The sequence below is a fragment of the Amblyomma americanum genome, chromosome 3 (assembly GCF_052857255.1).
Source record: "Amblyomma americanum isolate KBUSLIRL-KWMA chromosome 3, ASM5285725v1, whole genome shotgun sequence".
Taxonomy (NCBI): Eukaryota; Metazoa; Arthropoda; class Arachnida; order Ixodida; family Ixodidae; genus Amblyomma; species Amblyomma americanum.
Genome location: NC_135499.1, coordinates 209,004,795 through 209,024,660, shown reverse-complemented (window position 1 = coordinate 209,024,660; position 19,866 = coordinate 209,004,795). Strand labels below are relative to the sequence as shown.

General features: G+C 43.5%; 1 protein-coding gene across 4 annotated transcripts in view; it reads left to right on the top strand.

Moving 5' to 3' along the window:
- Nedd4 (E3 ubiquitin-protein ligase Nedd4) overlaps nt 1–19,866 on the top strand; it is a 41,051-nt gene that overhangs the window by 17,587 nt on the left and 3,598 nt on the right. For all 4 annotated transcript variants that reach the window (XM_077659815.1, XM_077659814.1, XM_077659813.1 and 1 more), the window contains exons 9-20: nt 1,092–1,227; nt 2,022–2,126; nt 5,174–5,314; nt 8,435–8,530; nt 9,306–9,360; nt 9,942–10,000; nt 10,795–10,863; nt 13,359–13,588; nt 15,594–15,715; nt 15,808–15,878; nt 16,602–17,170; nt 19,674–19,824. In XM_077659815.1, the coding sequence (XP_077515941.1) occupies nt 1,092–1,227; nt 2,022–2,126; nt 5,174–5,314; nt 8,435–8,530; nt 9,306–9,360; nt 9,942–10,000; nt 10,795–10,863; nt 13,359–13,588; nt 15,594–15,715; nt 15,808–15,878; nt 16,602–17,170; nt 19,674–19,776 (1,756 nt within the window). In that variant the 3' untranslated portion in view covers nt 19,777–19,824. The remainder of the gene's footprint in view (nt 1–1,091; nt 1,228–2,021; nt 2,127–5,173; nt 5,315–8,434; nt 8,531–9,305; nt 9,361–9,941; nt 10,001–10,794; nt 10,864–13,358; nt 13,589–15,593; nt 15,716–15,807; nt 15,879–16,601; nt 17,171–19,673; nt 19,825–19,866) is intronic.

The following is a 19,866-nucleotide window of genomic DNA, read 5'->3' as shown; positions in this document are numbered from 1 at the left end:
GTACACGGGCCTCCAGAGTTTCGCCTCCATCGCAATTCGACCGCTGCGGCCGACATTGAACCCACGTCTTTTGGATCAGCAGCTGAACGCCATAACCATTGAGCCACCGTGGCGGCTCGTGTCAGAAAATGAAATCAATACATATACATATTGGTTCTGGTAATGAAAATTAGAACTGCACGCTAATACCTGGCTTTGCACTGACAGTTGGTTTTTCCTTACGAGCGGTAGGTATTGTGAGAATGAACATCCAGTTCTTCCAGTAATCTCCAGAGCATGCGTTGTGCCGGGATTCGAAACTACAGGACAATTGGCAGCTTGTTTTGATGCTTAATCAAGTGAGTTGCACGCAAGTGGAAGACACTTTTACAATGTTTTATTGTCTTTGATGACTGCTTACCTCTGACTGCTGGTCTTAATTCCAGTTGCATCATTGCACAGATGTTGCTTTTAGCTGATGAATTTATTTTTAATTTGAAAATACTGCAGCCCCATTCTGGGGGCTATAGCAGGAGTGGTTACATATGATGTGGTACAATTCCACGCATAAAAGGGTACATGACAAGAATTTACAGATATAAACGCTGCACACAACACCATACAATGCTACGACTCAATTGCCGATGCAAAATCCGAAATTGGTAATGCACGAATATTGCCATGCAAAGAGTTCCAACTCTCCACGGTATGCGGAAAAAAGCTATATTTGAAAGCGTTACCGTATAAACTCATGTAAGGGCTGCACTTTCTTTTTAAACTTGGGTGTGGATTTTGAAGGTGTGGCCCATACACAAATTTGACAGAAATGTATAACCATATCTTTTTCTCAATTATCTAGTCCAAAATTGGATGCGGCCCTTACACAAGATTGTACAGTGCTTCGAGATTTTGAATATAAAACATTCGGATTGAATCAAATATTGAATACTTTATCTTTCAGCCGAATATTACAAATTATTAAACATTTACACAAGCCCACTATAAACTTTAGTGCACCTTGCCTAGCACAGTAACTACTGGCAGAGCTCACATTGTTTTATGAAAACACTGCACTATGTTGTTAACTGATACCTCATGCAATACGCATGCAGGGGCGACGGTGAAGAAGGGGCAGCAGCTCACCAGCGAAACCTCGACTTGGCGCAGGAGTTCCAGCGGAGAGTCCACATCAGCGTTGATGAGACAGCGGACCACTCGGCTGCCTCTAATCACACAGAAGAGCCGCAGGTCATTTTTCCACCTTGTGTACTAGATGCCTCAACTGTGGTAGCGTTAATAGCATCTGCTTTTACTTTATGACAGCCCAGTCTAGCCTGAAGTTGCAGTATTGCTGCGCTCTTTAACAGTGCTTTTCGCTTTCTCTTTTTGTTGTTTTCTTTCTGTAGGTATCGACATTCTTCTTTGCATGATGCATGTTAGTAAATGACATTCAATGAGCCGCTTGTTTTTGCGCTCGATTGTGCGAAGAAGAGCACATTTGGCTTTGAGTGAAAGTCGTGCCAACACAGCTCAGGTGGCAGTGCTACCCGCAGTTCAGGGTGGAAAGACTAGAACCTGCCACTCCTTCCTGTTCATCCTCTCTTGCTGTGCCCAAGTTTCAGAGCCGGGAAGAGAAGCAATGTGCATAGGTTGGAGCTAAATCAAGCGCGAAGTAATATAGAGCAGCAGCGAGGGGCATGCAATGCGGTTTGCTAGCACAGACTTGCTCATAGGCTCATGGCATGGTTCATAGTATGGCCCCTTTTTTTTTTTCGGGTTTTCTCAGGCCAGCACTCGAGATATTCGAATTTCGTAATGAGAACCTTTCAAGACATGAAGCAGGCACAACACAAGGCAGCTGTTGGCGTGTGCATCTTTGAAGACTTTTGGCTAGCAGATATTCAAGATGTGTGAGTTTTGAGTTAACAAGGATCTACTGTATATGCTTGTAATAGCAGTCTGGTGTAGATTTTTAGCTTTTTTTCGAAATAACAGAAGAGATATGTTTATGTGATCATTCCATATCATCGGTTTGTTTCTAGGCGGCACCTCCTGTGCAGAGGGGCAGTGTTGTGGAGGCTATCGCACAGCAGAATGGCACTCTCCCTCAACCGCCTGCTGCCAATGCACAGCGCCGTTTTACCTTGGTGTGTTGGCTTTGTTATGTTTTGTCTAGATCACAGTGTTCAGGTATGCTGCATGCATTTGGTTAGTGTACAGCAGAGTTTTTTCTTTGCCATTGCCAAATAATGGAGCTACTGATGAAAATTTTAAGGGTGCATGATTTTCTTTTTGCACTAGAAAAGGGTAAGCTGTTTTATTTCATTCTTCTGTGTGCGAGTCTTATTTTTGTTGCTTGAGGAAGATCCTTTCAAGTTACTTGGCCTTCCAAGCTGCCGCAATGCCTCAGTGGTTATGGCGCTCGGCTGCTGACATGAAAGACGTGGGTTTGATTCCAGCCGCGGCAGTTGAATTTTGATGGAGGTGAAACTCTAGAGGCCCGTGTACTATGCGGTGGCGGTGCACGTTAAAGAACCCCAGGTCCTCAAAATTTCCGGAGCCCTTCACTACGGCATTCCTCATAGCCTGAGTTCGGGATGTTAAACCTCCATACCAAACCAAGTTACTTGGTCTTCCGTTTCTTTCTTTTTCTAGTTTTTGAAAGTAGCGAATCTGTGCTTTAACCCTTTCAGGCGTCATTTTTTTGTTTTCATTGAAAACAAATATTTTTCACCTAACTTGTATATTCAGACCTGAAGGAAGATAATTTTTTTTTAGTTTTCCAGCGCAAAATACCGGCAGTTAATTTTTGACATCAACATCCAGAATTTGGTACAAAGTATCATAATTGATAAAAACAGCAAAATTGAAATGCCAGGACTTCAATAAACATCTGAGGGATCGTATAATCAGATTTTTTCCTAGATGCGCATTACGCTGGAAAGCACAAAAAAAAATTATGTTGTTATCGGTGGCAATACCTGTCTGCTAAAAAATGGCGGGAATGCTACTCCATTGACTGTTTAGCAAAATATTATTTATTGCGTTCTCTGTATGGCATAAAAAAACCATCATATTTGCAACTTGGATGCTTAATTCACCTTGAACAATGCAATCACTGCTAGGTGGAGCACACTAAGAAAAAGCTGTCAGTTTGCTTTGTACAACATAGCACCTCATAGGGTTAAGGGTGACAGCGCTTTGCAGTCGGGTTGTTTGCGAGTCCACTGGCCTGATTTGTGTGAAATTATTTTCTTTCGTGAAAATGTCCTGTCAGTAATACTGAACTGTTAAAGCAAAAGTTTGCACTTGTTAGTAATGATATGAAATGACTTCAGAAATGGCTGAGCTACCACATATGACTCGATTTGTAGATATCAGGCAGAGGGTGAAAAAATGCCAGCTATACCATTACAAGACTAGCACCTCTTTTATTTGAACATCAGCCTGACAAACCAAACTATGTATTAGTCTGACATTCTTCTTCAATATGAAGAAAGTTAGTCACTGAAACTGAAGAAAGCATAACGGAATGAATTTGTATATTTTTATTAATTTGTAGGGCTTGTTAGGAGCCCCTCAATTCCCTGACCTTGTCTGCTAAATATGTAGCTTAAAGAAGGCTTCGGTTCGGGCAGTCTTGATGCCTCAAAAGCATAAGAGGGTACTCTCACAGCTGCCTTCCTCACTGTTCAATTACGTTCCACACGGCATTAGCGGTATAACAAGACGTTCCTACATCTGGCGCTCATGGACATTGTCAAGGTTAGGTTAACTCAATAAGAGTACACACAAAAGTGGATTGGACAGCCGCCGTCATAGCTCAGTCGGTAGAGCACCGTACACGACATGCGGAGGTCCTGGGTTTGGATCCTGCCGGAAACATTTTGTTGTTTTTTCTTCAACTTATTAATCTGTTATCTTTCAGGTAAAGCATGTTTACACTACTAATTTCCCATTGATAAACTCCACAAATTAGAAAAAAGTTGGGCTGAGGCTTAGCTAAAGTGTTAAGCCTGGATACCTCGAAGCGAAAAGCTTCGTGGCGATGCTCGTGGTGTAGCTTAAGGTTTCATACATAGAGTTACAATTTGGGTATACCTTTCTAGCTTTTCCAAAACGTGTTGTCTTAGGTATACAAAGCATGTACAATCGTTATACAAGGCAAATAAAACCTCCAACTCCCACGCTACCACTTCTGGGTCTTCTCCTCCTTCCATGGCAAAAGGTCAGACGACGGAGGCAGCGCGCGGTGGTGACGACAGCTGCGGCAGCAGCGGCTACCTGCGCTCCGCGTGACGTCACTCGGTTTCATGGTCAGACGACGGAGTCAGCGCGCGGTGGCTACGACGTAAGGGAAAAAAACGCAAAAGACGGGGACAAGTGAAGAAAACAACAGGACCAGCGCTGGTCCTGTTGTTTTCTTCTTTCTTTACTTGTCCCCGTCTTTTGTGCTTTTTTCCTTTAAGTATGTATCACCAACTCGTCCATCTTGCCATCGGGCTAAGACGGCTGCGGCAGCAGTGACCACCCGCGCTCCGCGTGATGTCATTCGGTATCGCGCATGCGCAGCTGTGGCAAATCTGTAGCGTGGCTCACGCGAAGCCCGGTATTGACGGGCCTAGTGAAGCTTTTCGCTTTAAAAAAAAAATGAAAACATCCATGATTCTCTTGGTTTCAGTAGTTGGTTTTCTTCATATATGTGTCGTCACGAGCCCCTAAATTCCCTATTCTTCTCCAGTAGCTTAACGGGGGCCTCAGTTCTGGCATTTTTGATGCTATAGGTAGTTTAGAAATGTGCTTTCGTATAAAAAGTTGTTAAAGATTTCCGATTGACCAACACCAAAAATAAAAAAGAACACATTCCCCTATGCTTTCCTTGGTTTTGGTGACTGTTGGCCTCGTTCAAATGTATTCTTTTGAGTAAAACTTGTTGCATGAGTTGCTGTTGACACAGAAAGAAAGGGAGATCTTCCTCAGTGGAACTGCAATACAGTGAAGCTTGGCAGCATTTAAAAGAAAAATATAAACATGGGTTTTGTGCTTGAAGTCCTTGTTTTGTTTTCTGTATTTTTGTTATTGGCATGAAAATTTTAAGCATTGGGAAAGGTGACAGCCCTTTTGCCTTCTTCCATCTGATCTAGAGAGTTTTAGTATGCAAAATTTTTGCTGATTGAGCGCTGCCTGCCTGCAGCCCATGGAAGCAAGTGTGCGACCTCAGCTGACCGCAGCGCCGCAACCCAGTCCCGAGGGCCTACCAGCCGGCTGGTCCCTGCAGGTGGCCCCCAACGGTCGCCTGTTCTTCATTGACCACAACACCAAGACTACCACTTGGGTGAGTTTCCGTCGCGCAGTTGTGAGGGGTGTACAGCATTTTGTTTCAGTATGCCCATGTTTTTGAGTTGAGTGTGACACATTTCTTCACAACCTGAAAAGGTGGAGTGTGAATCTGGCCAGCGTCATCCATGTTGTGTTCCTTGAAGGTTCACTATCAAAGAAGCATGCTTACTAAGCCTTCTGGATAAGTGGTAGGATATATCTTTTGTTTAGCGAGCAGTTGCCAACAGCCAACATTATCAGTAAGATACTAATCCTGCCTGCCCTTAACATCAGTACCACCTCTACCACTGCAAGAGCCACTGAGAGTATAAGATAGTATGAACATCTTTTGCAACATATTAAAGGAGTATAGATACATAATTTTGGTGGCTTGTTTTTTTCTCTACAATGATGCTGAAAACACTACTACGCATGGATCACCATGTGATATTCGCCTACGACTGCTAAATAATTTATTATCGAATTTTTTCTGTCATGTTGTTTCAGTTTCGGCTGTTGAACGATGGCTGTGATGTCAAAGAGTGGCTTTGTGTCATGTGAGGCATGGAAAAACATCCATATAATTGCTGCTTCATCGTTTTAATTTACTGCAGTGCTGAAGCCAGCCTTCCTCAAGAGCCGAAATGACAATGAGTGTGGAAGCAGTGATTATAGTGCAGTTTTTTCATGTCTCACCTGACCTGCAAGGACACGTTGATGTCCCAGTCCTCATTCGGCTGTTGAAACCGAAACCAAAACAGCACAAGAAAGAAATGTGATTATAAATTATTTAGCAGTTGTAGGAGAATACCAGTTGGTAATCCATGCATAATAATGCCTTACGCATCATTACAAACAATAGAACACGCACCCAAAAGTTAGGTGTCTATGCTCCTTTAAGCAGAGTATCCTGTCTGCACTTTTGGCTGCCATCTTTGTCTGGTCAGTATGGACAGTGGTGGACATGTATTCGCGGCGTCATGTGAGACCTGGTAGAGGCATAAATGCTGCCTTGAAATCTTCGATGGCGGAGTCCTACTGCTTCAGGCCCCACTTGTATGTGAAGTTCTTGATTAGGAGGGGTGTTGTAAGACTTCTTCTTAGTTGTTTAACTGAAGACAAATAGGCGGAAATAATACAATGGAAATTTTTCCTGCTCTTTGGTTGTGATGCAAATCACCATATTGGCAATAGCATGGAACCTGGAATGGTTGTGAGTAATGCACTGCACACTGACAGTGTGGCCCAAGCGAGTTCCTGTAAAAAAGCCAGGGAAATGCTTGGCAGTCTTGTAGCTAATGTGGCCGTTTTTAAGAGCTTGCAATACATCGAAGTGTAAGCAACATTGTGAATCAAGGTGACAAACCACGTGATCTGCAATGTTCGAGTATATCGCCCATCAGGGAACGGCAAAAAGGAGGTGATTTAAGAAGGCTTTTGAAACCAACATTGTGTGATGTTTGTTTTTATTGAAATGCCTTTAGTTCCCATTCTTGGAAAATTCAGGTGAACTTCATTCATGTTAGACCTCAGGTTTGCCATGGCTCCTGAAATTTTTCATCCGAATGGTATCCAGCATAAAAACAGACTTGCCTATACCATAGCCTCGAGCAGGAGTCAAGCCTGCGCCACCACAAAGAGAGCAACTTCACTTTCCAATGCGTTAGACCTCTCCGTCATCGCTGCAGCCTCTTGCGTCACATGTTCTTTGATAGCCTCTCATGATACATGTTTTTATATCGTTGTCTTCATCCTCTTTCATCAATTTATTTCTGCACTTTCTAATGCTTAGCAGTAGTAGTGCTGCTGCTGTGGCCATGCAGTGAAGTGGAATGAGCCTAGAAATAGAATAGTTCGCCTGCGTCACCAATGAACGCTTTATATGTGTGCACATTTAGGTGAGAATGTGGCCTAAGGTGGCCGAACAGATCGTTAAGTCTGAAGAAGAGTGGCCAAGTGCTGTGGTGCATCAAGCAGCAAAAGCAGCAATGTGCGCTGAGCATGCTGCTCAGTGCAAAAAAGAAAAGACTGAACGTGGCAGCATGTAAAGCATCAAAAATGGTGAAGGATACTGTGTGTGCTGTTCCACTGGAAGAGATGTGGCTGATGGCAGTTGCTGCTCAAGCCGCGACAGCAGTCAAGAACACCAAGCGCGCTGCCCAGCTTAAAGATTAGTAGCGGGCAAAGGCGGCAACCTGAGTACAGCTACCGCCATCTGTGAGTAGTCGTGGAATGTGTTATGCCTTTCCTGCAGTGCATTTCATGCTTACACTTACTCTCGACGATGAGATAGGCTACAAAGTTGTTTTTTTTCTGGAGTATTCCAATCTCTGCAGAGCCAAACCAATTGCGTATGCTACAATGCGTAATCTGCCAGTCTTGATACCTTTGATGAAACCAGTTTTTATGTCTACATATTTTTTTTAATGATGCCGTTTTATATTGGTAAAAAATACAAATTGGCTATAAGAAAAGGATAAGTGCAGTAACTGTCTCATTCTTGGTGGGCACCTCAACTATGCTATGGTGGAAGGGGTGAAGGAGGGAGTGAAACACAGCTACATGCAGATAACCTTCCACAGAAGTACAGTAGCGTGGCTGTGTGGTTGTGCTTACAGAGCTCAATCCTTAATACGGTGTGCTGCTAATTGGATGTTTGCACATACTAGTAACTTATGCTGCGAATGGAAGTGTATTTTATGAATGGTTCGTTTAATTAAGATTCTGTATTTACTCGCGTAATTTGCGCACTCCCAAATTTTTACCTGGATTTTTGAAAAAAAAAAAATCTTTTACTCCCATATTTTGGGCTCCCTGCTGCGAAAGCATAGCAGCATGCACGCGGGTGTGTGCAGGGCAGGTTTGGGAAGATCGGCGCATCTGCGAAGCTGCGTGTGGCTGCAAAAGCTGAGTTAGTGATGTCTGAAAAAGTCGGTAATACATTTGTAAATTGCTTTCGTTAAGAAGGACTCAATTGCTCGCCGTTTACCCAACTCGCTCGCGCCAGTATTCACTTTCCCATACGAACGGCTGCAAGAGTTAACTTCTGGTAACCTCCGAAGCGTGTGTTTACGGGCCAAAGATAAGCGCCGCATGTTGGATTATTTTTTTTGCCCTTCGCTTGTTGGTATACTAGGTGGATCCGAGAACAGGAAAACCAAGTGACCTACCCCGTCATGGCAGCCTTCCAGGCAGCCAGCAGAACACCATGGATGACTTGGGACCACTACCCGTGAGTGCCTGTTGTTACTAAAATTTTAAAAGTTCAAAGTTTGCATGGACATCTGAGCAACATGAAATTAATGTCTCTTTATTGACTGCTTGGTCTCTGCTTCCTCCTTTGTCATTACTTGCAGCATATATTATAGAGCAGAAAAGTGCATCTTGTTTTGCAGCATTTTTATGAGCTCCAAGTGTAGGACGCATTTAACGAATATTATTGTGGCTGTGGAGACATTGGTTTGGTGACATTGTGCAAATTGTGAAAGTTGCTTTTGTGGCACAAGAAAAGTGTGCGATGTGACATTCATTGTGCTACCATCACTTTACAGTAGTTCTGTCTCCAAAAAAAAAAATGGTGTAAGAACTGATCAGAAATTGTGGAGGGTGACGTAAAGGTGTCAGGGACGACCCCCATTTTTTTTTTCGTGTCATAGAAACTTGGCACACGAGAAATGTGTGTTTATTTCAATATTCTGGTCGTATAAGGTAATTGTGAAGAGAGGCTGTTAACAATGTGATTAATAGGACCAGCTAATCTAAGTTTTTAGCGTGAGGGAGGGTACACTTCACAAAAGGGAACCTTTTGCTGAACTCGGACCCTTGCTGTGCATTTAGTTGCCAATGTAACTTTAATCATGGCAGCAAGGCCAAGTTATGCACTCGAAAAAATATGGAAACTGTACTATATCTAGTCATGGAGCTTTTCTGTGGGTGTATTACAGTTGGTCTATCTGAACTATGCCATTTCTGATGGCACTGTTACGTGCCATTGTTGTCTCTTTTAGGATGGCTGGGAGGAGCGTGTCCATACAGATGGCCGTATTTTCTTCATTGACCACAGTAAGTGTTGTCCTCCCTCCTACTATTCTGCCTGGGACGGCCAGAAACAGTTACCATGCGGTACTTTATGTTCTCACCTACTACAAGTTGAAGTTGGAACCAAGGTAAAGAAATACTTGAGTGTGCTGAAGAGAGCTTTATAATGTATCCCTCGTTAGTACAGTGACTCAAATTTATTTCACTAGAGGCACTGTAGACTGTGTATTGGAGTAATATAGTGAAATGCCATTGCATAATTCAATATTGTGTGTTTCTCATAGTAATCTCAAGCATTTCGGAAAGGTTGAGTATGTGATGTGATGAACAAGTTTTGCTGTTGATTACATAAATGTTCAACCAAAAAGATTCTAGTATCCTCAGAATCTTTTCTAATTGTAATTGTTTATTAATTCATAATTTTTAGAATTTAGGTTATCTGCATGCATCTTTATCGATTGGGGTCCATTGCTTCAGCCTATGACCTTTGATCACATCCATAAAGCCATTAGTTTCAATTTTGTGGTAGCAGCTTTATCTCATAAGGACATCAGTTTCACCATTGTGTCATTTTGGCTATTAAATTCTTTTCTTTCTCTTTTTAGCTGCAAGGATAACGCAGTGGGAAGATCCTCGCTTCAACAATCCGAATGTTGCTGGCCCTGTAAGTGCAGCAGAAACCTGTCCACTGTTTACTTATTACTTGCCACAGTGGGAGAGCACAACTCTACATGTATTTTGAGCTGTCAACATGGTCTGTCCTTGCAGGCTCAAGCTGAATGCTTGAAAGTAAGACAGTCTTATGTAGAATACAAGCATTACCTTCTTATTGTTTAAAAGTTTGATTTTGGCTCATTGGTTCATTGTGATCAATGAATTTTAATGATTTGAAAGATCAGCACAAGTGAAGGAAATGCATAACCCATGTTGGACAACACAGCCTGTAGCATTTGGCCCATGTGTTTTATGTCTGTTCTTTGCTAGTCGTTTGTGCCATTTTATTTCATTGTTGTTTTTGCATCCTTGCATATGTACCACCTTTGCATATATGTAGCGCATAACATTATCTTTCCTCTTACAAGGGTATAGGGATATGACCAGCACAACCATGCTGTGCAGTTTGTTAGAGCGACATCATTCTCTATGCCACTAGAAGCAGTGGTTTTAACATGGCTACAAGCAATGCTTTGATTGTGCAGTTCCCTTTTCTCTTTATTCTTGTTCTTGATTCCTGAGCACCACTGAGAATTGTCTGGCTTTTGTTCTATTTTCTCTATACACATCTGCATGGTGAATATTGATCTGTATTATGTTGTACATTGATGTTTTTCCATATTGTGTGGAGAACTAAGAACTAGTTTTGTGACGTATAAAAGAAATAGTTTATATTGAGAAAGCAGTGATGTATAATGTAGACTGACAGTGTGGTCTCCTTTTTTCTTTTTCCTTCTTTTATAGGCTGTGCCATATTCAAGGGACTACAAGCGGAAGTACGAATATCTGAAATCCAAGCTTCCAAAGCCACCTGTAAGTTATTGTTACCATGTTTTCAAATGCTTCCTTTTAGCTTGCAACAAAAATTCATTGTACATGTTGATTGAAGTACGTCCACCGACAAATGTTTATGGAAGATAACTGTTTCGTTGACGGCAAGCAACGTGAAACAACCCTAAATCCGCCTCATGTGGTAAAAGCCCACTTGTGGCTCCTTTTTTCTTCTCAAGGAGGGGTCAAAGACAATTTCCCAAACATTTCACCCTAAAGAAGCCAGGCACCAGGCCAGGGGAAAGCTTGTACCCATTGTATCACGGTTGGGTACCCGGCGGCACTGGGGATCGAACCGCGCACCTCCCGCATGCGAGGCGGGTGCGCGGACCACTAGGAACCACCAGAAGAAATTTAATTTGCTTGCATCCAAAATGCAATGGCTGAGGTTTATTGGTGCCCTGTGTAGTTTGCACAATGGCAGTTGAGCTGAATTTATCTATTCCAACATGCATGGAAAAGCAGTGATGAAATGAAATAATTTTTTTTTTCCAATGCTTATCATAATCTTCAGACTGTGAGTGTACTATCGCAATCAAAAGTTTATGGGACGCGAGTGTGCGGAAAAAAAATTTCTTGGCACAGTCACATAATCCACTCGCCTGTAATGTCAAGGTATGAGGGGACAAATATGTTCTATCCACTGGCAACAGTACCACGTGACTGTGTCGCAGGTAGAGCTGCAATGAACTTTTTTCCAAGAACATGCATTCCATAATATTTTGATTGCAAAGATAAAGACTAAAGTTGGAAACGAAAAGTCAGCTGATTCAGAAAATCACGCAAGGAAACAGAAAAAAAAATGACGTAATTTGTTGTGCTGCCAGCATTGGACTAACCTAAGTGGTTAAATAAGGCGAAATACTTGCTTTCTGCTGGAAATAGTTGCGCGAATACATACGGTCTTCATTCAATGGTTACAGGGGTAAAATGTCCACTGTGAACACTTTAAGATGCAGCATTTTATTCATTGCAACTGACAGTCCATCATGAGACATTTTACACACGTATTTGGTTTTTAGCTTTGCATATTGAAATTATTTGTGGGGCTAGTTGGTGTTATCGGGGTATGAACTTTTCGTTATTTATGCATAAAAGGTAACAAAATTCGGCACAGATATGAAACTTTGTATGCTGATTTCAGAACTGTATTTTACCTTAAAGGTGCTGTGAAGGGGGCTCTAATAAAGTTGCGGCATGCCTGGGATATTGAAGCACGCCACTTCACGAATAGTGTCCAGCAAGGATTTTTTAAATGCGCTTTGTTGAAGCTGAGTTATCTGTAGTTAAAATTTGAATTTCAGCGTCTTCGCGCCTCTCCCTCTCCTCTCGTCACTTTTTGCATGCTGGAAGGTAGGCGCTCCTTCGCCGACCCGCCGGAGCTAAGCGGCTTATTGGCCGCGGCCATGGTAGCTGCCTGACGTCTGAAAGAATCTAACCAATGGCCACCTCTCACCTTGTCTACGCAGATGCGGGGGACGGAGGAGGGTGCGAGTATGAAAAAGTCGTCGGGAAGGGCTCGCCAACTTTGACGCGTGATTGTGGGTCGTCTGCTGCGTGTAGAAGAGTATTATTTGGCTCTGGTTTTCAGGGCAACACAGTGCAGTGATTAAATGAGTTAATGTGCTCTCCTCGGAAGGCGTTTCAGAGCCCCTTTAAGCTAGCTTACATAGTTGTTAAGTAATTACAATTACAGTAGAAGCTCATTAATTCAATTTCAGTTAATTAAGAAATTCAGATAATGCGAACTGCGGGCGCAGTCGCGTCCAATGCCCATGCAAGGTTATAGCGTCGGACGCTCGCTAATTCGGATGCTATGGGTCTCACACCGGTTAATTCAAACTGGCTCTCAAAAACAGGCCGTGCCCAAGTATGACTGACATGGCCTTAATATGGCCTTCCTGATAAAGGTGTAATTGTAGCTTGCCAAAATTTACTTATTTTATGAGCTTCGTTTTGAGTGCAGGACCAATGTTGATGAGGTTGGCTGTCGAACTGCATGTAAAATTTTGGCATGCAAGGAGAGGTAGGCTGTACTCTTGTGGATATTTCTGGTATTTTTAAACTTTTGCGCTGTGGTTTCTTCACTTGCAAAGAACAGATGAGTGCCTAGCTAGAGTGACCTATGTGTGCCTCTTTTTTTCTAAGCTGTTTCCGACATTGCGCCTGCTGGTCACTTCAGCACATGCTATCAGTTTTCGGGGTCTGTGTTTCATAACTATTAGGTTATTTTGCTATTTATTCTTTTTTATCTTTATCTTTGGCAGGCCCCAAGTGTGACTTATGGCTGATAGATGGCTGGCAGTGTCACTTGCTGGCTTTGGTATCATAACTGAGGCTGACCAGTAGCATAGGGATGAAGTGATTGATCAGGAAAAGACATTACCAGATACAACTGCACACCCTTGTCTCTAAGCTTTTGTGGTTGGTTGTTGAATACAGAGTTTCACAGTATGCTGGATGTGCCTTACTTGCAGGGAAACATTCCAAACAAATTTGAGCTGAAGGTGTCACGGGCTCGGATTCTGGAAGATTCATACCGCATCCTAAGCAATGTCACCTGTGTCGATCGCCTGAGGTCCAAGCTTTGGGTGGAGTTTGACGGCGAAGAAGTTCTGGACTATGGCGGTGCCTCACGAGAGTTCTTTTACCTGTTGTCTCGGGAAATGTTCAACCCATACTATGGCCTTTTCGAGTACTCTGCAGCGTGAGTGTTTCCTCTTGGTTCCGCAGGTTGCTATTTGGGGTTCCCCGAGCATCTATATCCATGCATCCCACCTTTCCTATACCCACATTATTTGGGGACTACTGTATACTGTTGTGTATGAGTCAACTCCAAACATAAGTTGACCTCAAACTCGCAGCCCTCACTGGCCCAAAAAAAGTTGACTCCAAATATAAGTCGACACTTACACCCCACCCCACCATCACCGCCACACTGTTTAGCACTTTCTCGCAGGATGGCATCGTAGTGGGCACGCAGCTCAAAGCAATAAACGCTTAACAATGTGAACACAAGGCCAGCAGTCAAAAGCAAATTGAGATCAAAAGTGAAGAAGCGGCACTCCATTTGCCTTCCGCTCTCGCATGTGGCCTGACTGACTAGCAGAAAACCGAACTACCTGCGGTCCTGCCGTTTCCGATGCTGGCATGATGGGCGCCCCGGAGATTATGGGAACCTTGCTCTCGCACTGCCTATCATTCGCTCAAGGAAGTGATCATTAGTGCAACCGAGCTGGAAAAATGGAGTGCAGTTCGAATATCCTTATGTGGAACTGATTTGCTTGCTATTTAGTTTCTTTTTTTTTGCATGGTACGTATGTTCTGCTGGAAGCAGTCACCAGTGTAGGCACGACCTACCTGCCGCTCATCCAAGACTGCTTTAGGCCCCGCAAATAGGTCAGCTGTGCGTACAGGTCGACCCCAGTTTCGAGTGGTCATTTTTCTAAAAAAGGGGGACTCATACACGGCAGTGTATGGTAATCACACTGTAATCGTTCATTGCAGACGGTTTCACTGTGCAGCCAACCATTATTAATTGAATTTGGGCATTTCTTGTGCTTCCTTGTGTCTGCATGTTTCTTTTTGCATGCGTGTTGGGCTGGAAGGGATAGAAGCCATGGTATGCAGGCTTCCTCAGCACCTTTTGAAAGCCGTTAGGGTACCCTGAGGCTAAAATGGTTGATCTCTATAAAAATGGCACTGTATGTTTTTTTCCTCATCAGACTTTATCTGACGCATGTACGACAAAATAGTAATTACAAAATTGAGCATTGCTCCTTTGTTATCACAGACGTGAATAGGGAAGATGAGGGGCTCATTGAGGCCTGTATTAAAAAGAAAGCTTATACTCTTTGAAACCAAAGAAAGCACAAGGGTACAGTGCACTAGAAGAGACAATGGGGCATGCGGTCAGGATTGCACATTGGGCACTTGACACCACCGCTGGCGAACAAAATGGCAGTACTGGAGTCGCTCGCTCACTTTTGAATGCGTTGTTGAGTTCATCTGTAAATAAAATGGGTAACTTCCGATGAAATATTTATTTTCGGTTATGCAGTCAGTGGGCTGACAGTGATTTAGGTAAAAAAATACAACTGCTTGAAAACACTTGACAATGTGTTCATACCACCCATTTCTGGTGGCACCGTCATTGAAGACTCTTGAAAGCAGGCTGCTACACTGTCTATTCTAGTTCACTGTAACAAGGGCATCTAACTTGTTTTTTTCTTCTGCTTTCTGTATAGTTATCTTTTATCGTAGAGAATTATTAAGTTGATTTCCTTCTCTAACCAGTGCCATCATAACAAATATTGGTATATTCCGCTATGTTTTCTTTGGTTTCAAAGACTGTTGGCTTCCTTGGTTGTTGCATTACTTAAATGTAGCCTAAGGAGGCAACTGTGGCACCTTACACACTTTAATGAAAGTTAATATTTGTCTGTAAATGCAACAAGAGGAGTGAGTGTGAAAGCAGCTGTACAATAAACAAAATTGGGAAACATTTACAGTTATAAGCCTACCTGATATACTAGTACTAATGGAGTTCTGGTACTGAACGGCCCTACTCAGAATGAAAAGTTTTTGATAATGGAAGGAGCACTATAGAACATTTTCTTTAAAGTCACAGGTTTGGTTGCGTTCATCTGACTAACCTTTAGGAGGCAAATGTATGATGTGCACGTATAACTGTGGTTGTTGTCACATTTCAGGGATAACTACACACTTCAGATAAACCCATGCTCAGGAATGTGCAATGAAGATCATCTCTCCTATTTCAAGTTCATTGGAAGAGTAGCTGGTATGGCAGTTTATCATGGAAAACTTCTTGATGGTGAGCGTTATTAGAACCACATTCGGAACCGTGAGGAAAAATGCTGTACTCAAAGTAACTGCTCCTCTTGCATGGATTTTGTTCCCTTGCAGCGTTTTTCATTCGGCCGTTCTACAAGATGATGCTTGGGAAGCCAATCACTATCAAAGATATGGAGTCTGTGGTGAGTTTACATCATATAGGCTTACTTTTAATGCTCTTATTTGCTGTCATCAATGAAATGAATAAAAGCTTAAATAGAATAATATTTATACTGGTGCTGGGTGAATACTACCTGTTTATTTTTTATTTGATAAATGTGCCACTTGATATAATAGTTGCCTAGTTCATTTACACTTGATAACACTCAGAGCTGGTAGAAAGTTGAAGTTAAGCATAATATTATTTAACATCCATCATGTGCAATCTTTTTATCTCATTTGCATTTGAATGGTTTCATCCACACTTCATTTGCTCATTGTATCTTTTGCTGCATGTTTTGTCTCTTGCGCCAGCATGTACTTGGGACTACTATTCTTTTTTTTACTCAAGTTGCTTTTAAAATGCTTCCCAGATATTTGGGCATGTGGAAGCTTTTAGTGCACGCCACTAGCATGGCCTGCAGTTTGTTTCCCTTGCATCTGTTTTGCCTGTTCTATTTGTGGAAATGTGTCAAGTTTACACCTTAGCAAAGTTGGTGTTGTATGCGAAAACATGCAGGCTTCCTTCATGATGAGCACCAGATATGAATCATTCATTGCCCAACAGCAGTGCCTGATAGTGGTTCTCTGCACTTTCCCCTTTGCACTGCACTCACAAACCTGTAACGCAGTGGCACTGCAGCGGTCCAGCACCTACATTTTCGAGTGCTAGCACACATAACTGACAATGAGAGCATATTGTGCAGGACACGGAGTACTACAACTCGTTGCGCTGGATCATGGAGAATGACCCTGCTGAATTGGACCTCCGATTTTCGGTAGACGAGGACCTGTTTGGGCAGATGCAGCAGCGCGAGCTCATCCCTGGTGGTGCAGACGTGGCTGTCACCCAGGAGAACAAAGCGCGCTACGTGGACCTGGTGATCCAGTGGCGCTTTGCGTCGCGCGTGCGGCCCCAGATGAATGCTTTTCTCGAGGGCCTCAACGAGCTGGTGCCCCTGGCACTGCTGCGCGTCTTCGACGAGCATGAGCTGGAGCTGCTCATGTGCGGCATTGGGCAGATCGACGTGCGCGACTGGCGGCGCCACACTGTCTACAAGGGCGGCTACCATGCCAACCACGTGGTGGTCCAGTGGTTCTGGCGACTGGTGCTCTCATTCAGCAATGAGATGAGGTCGCGTCTGCTTCAGTTTGTGACTGGGACATCAAGGGTGCCGATGAATGGTTTTGCTGAGCTCCACGGCAGCAATGGACCACAGCCATTCACGCTGGAGCGGTGGGGCTCACCCAGCAACTTGCCCCGATCTCACACATGGTGAGGGCCTGTTGCACTTCTTGCCCATTGTGCGCTTGAGGTTTTTGTGTCATTTACTGTAAGTTTAATCATGCAGCATAGGGGTTTGGTTGGGGGAGGGGGTGTTGCTCAATGTGCACATGTGTCGTGATTGAAGGGCATAGCCCTTATCTCTTATTTTTTACAATACAGTAGAACCCAGCTATAGTAAACTCGGATATAGTAAAGTGAAGCTGCGCTCCCATTTCGCCTTCCATAGATGACTGTACATGTTTTTTTGGTTATAGTAAATATTTTTTTTTAAGAAACGGCTTTAGTAAAGAGATTATAGTACAGAGATATAGTGAGATGATTTCTCATCAGTTTACGACAAACGAAATGGTTGCAGGTCTTGTTGGCCACGTCTTATCTGATTCAAGAGATTTGTTTGGATTAGTGAAATTTCGATTAGTACCTAATGGTGTTCTTGAGGCTTCTTCAGTCTCTTAATGCCGTTGTGAAGACAGTGCAATTTGCAGTACTGAGCACTGGTGTGATGTGACACAAAACAGTGCTGTGAAAGGGATTTATCACATTTGTTGCTGCTGTTCTGTGTAGCACTGACGAGCACACTCAAGGTGAGTCTGTAGCCGCTGCCAAGCTCAGTTGGTAGAGCACCAAACGACATGAGGACGTGGGCTTGGCTTCCACCGGCAGCCAAGCCCACTTCATCTTCACTTTATCTTCTTCTACCTTGTCAAATCGTCTCCTATTTGTCAGGTTATTGTCAGGTTATTGTAAAATAAATAAATATGATGTTACATATTATCAAATTGCTTTCCTTGATTTAATAGAGAGGCTTCTTTCATACTAACTCTAACAAGCCCTCTAATCTACTTACCGTGTTCTAATCAGTTTGTGGGATAGCCCATAGGTGTAAAATTTTTTTTTTTTTTAAATAATTGGAGCAATTTATGGCCAGTGTGATATTCATAAGAATGAAATCCAAGGGGTGCTGCTTGCCTAGTGCAGTAGAAAGCTGAGCCTAGCAACCTTGCCTGAGTACTAGCAGTTTGTCTGCGTAAGGGAGAGAGAGAGAGAAAGACAAATGGAAAGGCAGGGAGGTTAACTAGGCAGTGCCCGGTATGCTACCCCACACATGGGAAGGGGAGCGGAGGGAGAGATAGAAAGGGCAGAGAACAAAGGGAGATGAGCACTTTTCCACATGTCCGTTGGCCATTACTTGCAGGGTACACAGGGCACACACTGATAGTTCACAACCTTGCACTCTGTCCTGAGTCCTTCAAGAACTTGAAAAGTGCCTTCAAAGCTGTCCTCTGCGATGAAGGCTTACTCCAAGGACCCAGAATCTTGGCTTCAGTAAGGCGCCCAGGATCTGAACAGCATATACACAGGGGCTGTACTCAGAGGGAAGCACACTGAATAGTTTAGCACCATTTGAAAGGAGAGGCTTGCATGCACCGCAGTGCACAAACTATCAGCTGTACTACTGTCCTCTGCGCAGTTGACAAAGCAGTGAACACCAAGCATCCTAGTTAATTTTTATCACGAATGCCACTGGACTACAGTCGAACCTCGTTGTAGTGAATCGGTAAAATACTGTAAAAGTTCAATATATAGCAGAAATTCATAATATAAAATTTCGTCAGGAAACGCATGCTAGAGCAGCGAATTTCGTCAATGAAAAGACGGTGACTCAGGCAACCCTTGCTAGAAGAATGAGAGATCTTTTCCGAAATTTGAGCGTTGTTTTGAAGGCGCTCACGGCGGTTCCGGAGGCCACGAAAAACTGAACGCCAGCTAGATTGGCTTCCTGCACAGCACCGCCAGCGCACAGTGGCGGCATGTCAAGCACCAGCTAATTTGGTTTACCATTGCAGCCGTTTCACATGGAAAAGAGCGAAAGATATCACCATGCTCACCATCTGCATGAGAGCCGGCATGAGCGCAGGGTGTTTACTTGAAGGCTACAAGCAACCACGCCGCTGCTTCCGCGCTGTAGACTAGTGCAAGAATTGCAAACGGCTGCCGACTGCCTGGCTGCCGACTTCCTAGCTGCCAACCCTCTACGCCACTGTATCTTGCCTGGCACTGTTTGCTAGTGCAAGATAAAAGCGCGAACCTTGGTGTGAATGCTTGCCGCACCCGCCACCAGTCACTAATGTAGTGCGGCCAAGCCTGCTGCCTGCCATCCGAGCATGCACTGCTTGGCGCTGGGCTACTCAATATATCCATTTCATGGCCAACCGCATTCGATATGTAAAGTAAGAACTGCATGCGTTTCTTGAAAAAAATTTAGGGTGAGTTCGATATAGCCAATAATTCATAATATCAATGTTCGCTATAGCAAAGTTTGACTTCAGAGTTTGCTTTTGAGGTTTCGCTTGGGGAGAAGCCTATTGTGCCGTTGGTTGTGTTTGCAAAATGTCTGAATGATAAACTGCACACCATAGTCTTGCCTGTATCATATTCTTGCATGTTGTTTAACTGTCATTCATTGCGGCACTGTGTTGAACCCCTACAGCTTCAACCGGTTAGATCTGCCCATGTACGAGAGCTACCAAGATCTCCGGGAGAAACTGGTGCAGGCCATTGAAGGGTCCGAATCCTTCGGAGGGGTTGACTAGCATTCCAAGCTGCGACCGTATTGGGAGCTTCTGCAACGCACCTCACAGGCATGTTCTTTCTCTGCTGGTGCAGCAGAATCTGCTGCGCCT